This window comes from Puma concolor, chromosome D1 (genome assembly GCF_028749965.1).
Source record: "Puma concolor isolate L17-30 chromosome D1, mPumCon1.1.hap2, whole genome shotgun sequence".
Taxonomy (NCBI): domain Eukaryota; kingdom Metazoa; phylum Chordata; class Mammalia; order Carnivora; family Felidae; genus Puma; species Puma concolor.
The window spans coordinates 54,265,296-54,271,234 of record NC_141676.1 but is presented as its reverse complement, the minus strand read 5'-3'; the positions used below and the strand labels follow the sequence as shown (position 1 = coordinate 54,271,234).

Genomic DNA, 5,939 nt, shown 5'->3' with positions numbered 1-5,939 from the left:
TCTGGTTCAGGAGATCTGAGGAAAGTCCTGAGAATTTGTACACTTAACAAGTTCCCAATCATGGCTGATGATGCTGGTCTGGGAATCACACTTTGAGAAGCACTTGTCCAGACTCTTATACTTTGTGGGTCTCGCCATTTTTGTTACATATCAGATAGGCATTACCTGAAAGATGTCTGAAAGAGTAGTGCTGTGCTTCTCAAGCTTTAGTCACTGAACAGACTGTATTTAGTCTTATTAAATACAATTTGAATCCAGTAGGTCCTGTGTGAGGAGAAAAGTCTGTTTCTCCTAACAAGCTATCAGCTACACCAGTGTGGTTGTTCTCCATTGGGCCACACTTGGAACAGTAAGGTTCTAGCCTTCTTTTGCCTAAATATTTCTTCTCAAGCAGTTATTCATGCTATTTTTGCTAAGATCATTATCTTCTTTTTTCCTGCCACTCTGTACCAAGTACCTTAACCTTACCTCTCATCTTTCACAAACTACTTGACACACACACACACACACACACACACACACTTAACGTGACCTCCACAAACCAAACGGGTCCTCTTTCTCACATGAAGCATCAAGCCTTTACAGAATTTTGTCTCCAGTGTTTATTATTTCCCCCACTCTAGGTGGTAGTAGAATTATTTGTGTTCAGCCTATTTCCTCTGTAAAACTTCCATTGTTTCCATATGTCAAACATTTTTCAGGGCATCTGTTACTCTTTTATATGCTTTTTCCTTGATATGTCTATCTCTTACTTAACAATTCACCTCGTTCACCATCATAACATTCTTAGTGACTGGCACTAGCTTTTTCACATGGTGAATGATCAATACATATTTAGGTCATTTTATTGAGTCAGCTGTTCTTTTATTCGTTCTGTAGTCACAACTATCAAGGTCCTGGTTCCCCTCCTGTGTCTCAGCATTCCTCAAGCTGGCAAACAAGTCCAAGTCCCTTCTCTCAGTAGCCTTCCTCAGCTCTGGGATTTATAGAGGACTTTGAGGATCCCTCTGCGTATCTCCTTTGTCTTCACACTGTAGATGATGGGGTTGAGCATGGGGGGTACAAACAGGTAGACATTGGACATCATGACATGAACAACAGGTGGGGCACTCTTCCAGAAGCGGTGGATCATGGAGACAGTAATTATGGGCACATAAAAAGCCAGCACTGCACAGATGTGTGACATGCAGGTGTTGAATGCCTTGAGCCGCTGCTCCTGAGATGCGATGGCCAGCACGGCTCTGAGGATCAATGCATAAGAAAGCAGGATGAATGCTGAGTCTACACCATAGGTGAAAATGACCACAAAAAGCCCATAGATGTTGTTAACATGGGTGTCTCCACACGCCACTCTCATGAGATCTGGATGGAGGCAGTATGAGTGATGCAGAACTTTGCCCTTGCAGAAGGGCAGCCGTTTTACCAAAAAGGGGAAAGGGAAAAGAGTGATGAAACTCTTGGTGAGGATGCCCAGGCCCATAACCAGGATGCGGCTGTTGGTGAGCACAGTGGCATAGCGCAGTGGGTCACAAATAGCCACAAAACGATCAAAGCTCATGGCCAGCAGTATGCCTGATTCCATGAAAGAGAAAGTGTGGATGAAGAACATCTGGACCAAGCAGGCATCGAAGCCAATATGGCGGTGGTTGAAGCAGAAGGTAGCAAGCACAGTGGGAAGTGTAGACAAGGACACTCCCAGATCGTTGAGAGAGAGCATAGAGAGGAAGCAGTACATGGGCTGGTGCAGAGCAGGCTCCTGAACCACCAGAGTGAGGATGCTGAGGTTGCCTATGATGGAAATCAGGTAGAGGATGCAGAAAATCAGGGCAACCCAGGCATGGCCTGTCTGCATCCCAGGAATGCCTGTGAGCTGGAGTGTGGCTGGCTGGAAGGGGGTACCATTGACACCCAACATGGCAGGCAGGTGGGAGAGTGCAGATGGGGGATAAGCCCCTGAAGATATATTGGGGGGGGTTCTTCACTTTCTTTCAGACATCCTGTCTCCAACACAAAAGGTTAGAGATTGAAAGAGTTTATCTATGTTCCTGCTTCTCCCATCAGACTATCAGCTTTTTGAAGACAGTAACTGGGTTCTAACAATTTCCGTATCATCAGGACCCAGCACCCTGTCTGAGCCATAGTAGGAACTCCATAAAGGTGTGATGATCAGGTGAGGGTCCATGACATAGCAAAGTAACAGGGTAGGCGACAACTGGAATGATGCTCCCTAATCTTCCCCTTAAAGTGCATCATGCCTTCCCATCCCCGGTCTCACCCCAGAATCCATATTCTGGAAATGTGGGACTAACAGAAATTAAGATAAACGGGGGAAAAGAAACACCACCATGTCTTTGGGAGCCCTGTGGTCAATGGTGCAGATGAAGCCTCTACTGTTGTACACGTATAGCTTCAATAAGCTGTACTCGGACTTCTCCTCGTGCTCACAATCCCATGGCACACCCTGAATGTGTCATCACCAGAAACGGTTCCACCTCTGAAATCTTAAATTCCATTTTTTTTCATTATTACCATAGACTTCCAGCTTCCACCTCGCCTACCTTTTCATGCCCATGTACTTGCTCTCAGAGTCTCAATAAGTCTTCCATATGATTCTGTTCTATTCGTCTATGAGCCTCTCCTCACTTTTTCTCTGACCTACTCACACTAGGAGTGGTATCTTCATCTTCTCTATGCTTGTCTTTCACGTTCACACAGGACACCCTAATCTTTGATAAATTCTATAACCAAACTTCCGGGTGTACAGCTGGATAAAACCAAAGAAGCAAGTGTTTGATTGGAGAAGAGACAGACAGAGAGACTGATTTTACCACTACCTAAATTTTAAGCTCAACATCTTTATTTATTCTTACCCCCTTGGTTTTCCAAGAAAGAGATGTCTCGCCTTCTCTAAGGCCAGGCCCTCCACTTTCAGGATTCCATATCTTGCTATCTCTCTCAGAGACCACTTCCAATAGTGTATTGAACTGTATCTTCAGCCTCTCCATTTCTGTCTCTTTCCTTTCAGGCAATAAGCATGTGCAAGACCAGACCATCATGAAACCATAACCTTTACTCTCTGTCATTCTATTACCCTCATTAATTCTTAGTCAAACTTCCTGGAACACTGTCTCTCTGGATGCCATGGAAAGGGGCTTGTTCGTGTCTGCTTTTCCAGTTCCGTTCTGAGATCCTGAGAATCAGGGTTTCAACCTTATTAACCATACCTTCTATCACCGTTCAATTCACTGTATGTGGCTTCCACACTTCCCTCTCCCAAAGAAAGTGAATTTCTCTCTGCTCACCAGTGAACTCTTTGTTGCTTCATCTATTTGAGCTCTCTACCAAAGTTAACATTGTTGGCAACTCAGTTTTCCTCCTACCTTGGCATCTTTTTCTGTAGCATCTTTACTGACTCCTCTTTCTTTGTCTTTCTCTTCAAGCCATTACAACTCTGGGAAGAGTAAACAATAGTCAGAATGGTGCAGATTGAGAAACCATACCATAAAGGGCTTCTTCTCTGCCTTTATCTAAAATATCTCTGTAACTGCATTTCCACGGTACTTGATATCTTAAAATTAAAGCTCCATTCTGTAGAGAATAGGATAGTGGTTGCCAGGGGCTGAGGGATGGGGTGGTGAGGGAAATAGGGTGATGTTAGTCAATAGGTATAAGCTTCCAGCTCTAAGATGAATAAATTCTGTGGATCTAATTGCAGCTTGGTGACTCTAACTCATACTGCTATAATATATACTTGAAACTTGTCAAAAGAGTGTGTCTTAAATGTTATCATCTCACACAAAAACAAAATGGAAATTACACAAGGGAACGGAGGTGTGAACAAATCTTATTGTAGTGATCATTTTGCAATATAGATGTGTAGCAAATCATCGCCTCATAGGTCCTAAACTGACACATGTTATATGTCAATATCACAATAAAACTGGAAAAATCTAGGCTGAAGCCAAAGGACTTTGAACCCGAGAGTCTGGGAGGAAAAGAGACTGAATCTACCAGGAAGAAAATGGGAAAACTGGAGAAAAGATAGGGCTACTCCAAGGAACAAATCAAAGCACACCTGGTAGAGGGTCCAAAATATCACTATGACTAATAAAATAACCAAAGTCACAACAACAGAGAACAAGTAACAATCTCCAAAAAAACACCTCCTGAGGGGCCAGGCCCTGGACAGTGTATGACCCCTCCCCCCTTTAATATAGCAGTGTTCACAGGTGCAGAGAACACAACAAATTTTAAAAGACATAAGGGACGGAAAACTAGCCACAATGATGAAACAGAAGAATTCTCCTCAAAAGATATTCCAGGAAGTAGCGACAGCTAACACATTGATCAAAACCGACTTAAGCAATACAACTGAACAAGAATTTAGAATAATTGTTATAAAATTAATGGCTGGGCTTGAAAAAAAGCATAGAGGACAGCATAGAATCTATTGCTACAGATATCAAAGGACTAAAAAATAGTCATGAGGAGCTACAAAATGCTATAAATGAGGTGCAAAATAAAATGGAGGTGGCCACAAGGAAGATTGGAGAGGCAGAGGGGAGATTAGGTGAATTAGAAGGTAAAATTATGGAAAAAAGGAAGCTTAGACAAAAAGAGATTTAAAAAAATCTAGGAGTCCGAGGGGAGAATTAAGGAACTAAGTGATGCAATGAAACAGAACAATATCTGTATCATAGGAATTCCAAAAGAAGAAGAGAGAGAAAGGGGCTGAAGGTGTACTTGAACAAATCATAACTGAGAACTTCCCGATCTGGGGAAAGAAACAGGCACTGAAATCCAAGAGGCACAGAGAACTCCCTTCAGACAAAACTTGAATCAATCTTCTGCATGACATATCAGTGAAACTGGCAAAATATAAGGATAAAGAGAAAATTCTGAAAGCCCCTAGAGACAAATGGCCCTTAACATACAAAGGTAGACACATAAGGGTCATAGCAGACCTATCTACTGAAACTTGGCAGGCGAGAAAGGAATGGCAGGAAATCTTCAATGTGATGAGCAGGAAAAATATGCAACCAAGAATCCTTTATCCAGCAAGTCTGTCATGCAGAAAAGGAGAGATAAAGGTTTTCCCAAACAAACAAAAACTGAAGGAATTCATCACCACTAAGCCAGCCCCTAAGGGGGATTCTGTGAGTGAAATGTTGCAAGGACCACAAAGTACCAGAAACAGCACTGCAAACATGAAACCTACAGATAACACAATGACTCTAAACCCGTATCTTTCAATAATAACATTGAATGTAAATGGACTAAATGCTCCAATCAAAAGACACAGGATATCAGAATGGATACAAAAACAAGACCCATCTATTTGCTACCTACAAGAGACTCATTTTAGACCTGAGGACACCTTCATATTGAAAGTGAGGGGATGGAGAACTATCTATCAAGCTACTGGAAGTCAAAAGAAAGCTGGAGTAGCCATACTCAGATCAGACAAACTAGACTTTAAATTAAAGGCTGTAACAAGAGATGAAGAAGGGGATTAGGGGCGCCTGGGTGGCGCAGTCGGTTAAGCGTCCGACTTCAGCCAGGTCACGCTCTCGCGGTCCGTGAGTTCGAGCCCCGCGTCGGGCTCTGGGCTGATGGCTCAGAGCCTGGAGCCTGTTTCCGATTCTGTGTCTCCCTCTCTCTCTCTGCCCCTCTCCCGTTCATGCTCTGTCTCTCTCTGTCCCAAAAATAAATAAACATTGAAAAAAAAATTAAGAAGGGGATTATATAATAATTACAGGGTCTATCCATCAGGAAGAGCTAACAGTTATAAACGTCTATGCACCGATATCAGAAGCCTGCAAATATATAAAACAATTAACCACAAACATAAGCAACCTTATTGATAAGAATGTGGTAATTTCAGGGGACATTAATACCCCACTAACAATGCATAGATCATCTAGACACAGGATCAATAA

At 42.7% G+C, this 5,939-nt stretch overlaps 1 protein-coding gene across 1 annotated transcript; it reads right to left on the bottom strand.

Moving 5' to 3' along the window:
• Window positions 1-970: 970 nt before the first annotated feature.
• Window positions 971-1,915, bottom strand: LOC112865287 (olfactory receptor 51I1). Its single transcript, XM_025928334.1, has one exon. It carries the CDS (start codon window positions 1,913-1,915, stop codon window positions 971-973), a length of 945 nt encoding a protein of 314 aa, XP_025784119.1.
• Window positions 1,916-5,939: the final 4,024 nt, after the last annotated feature.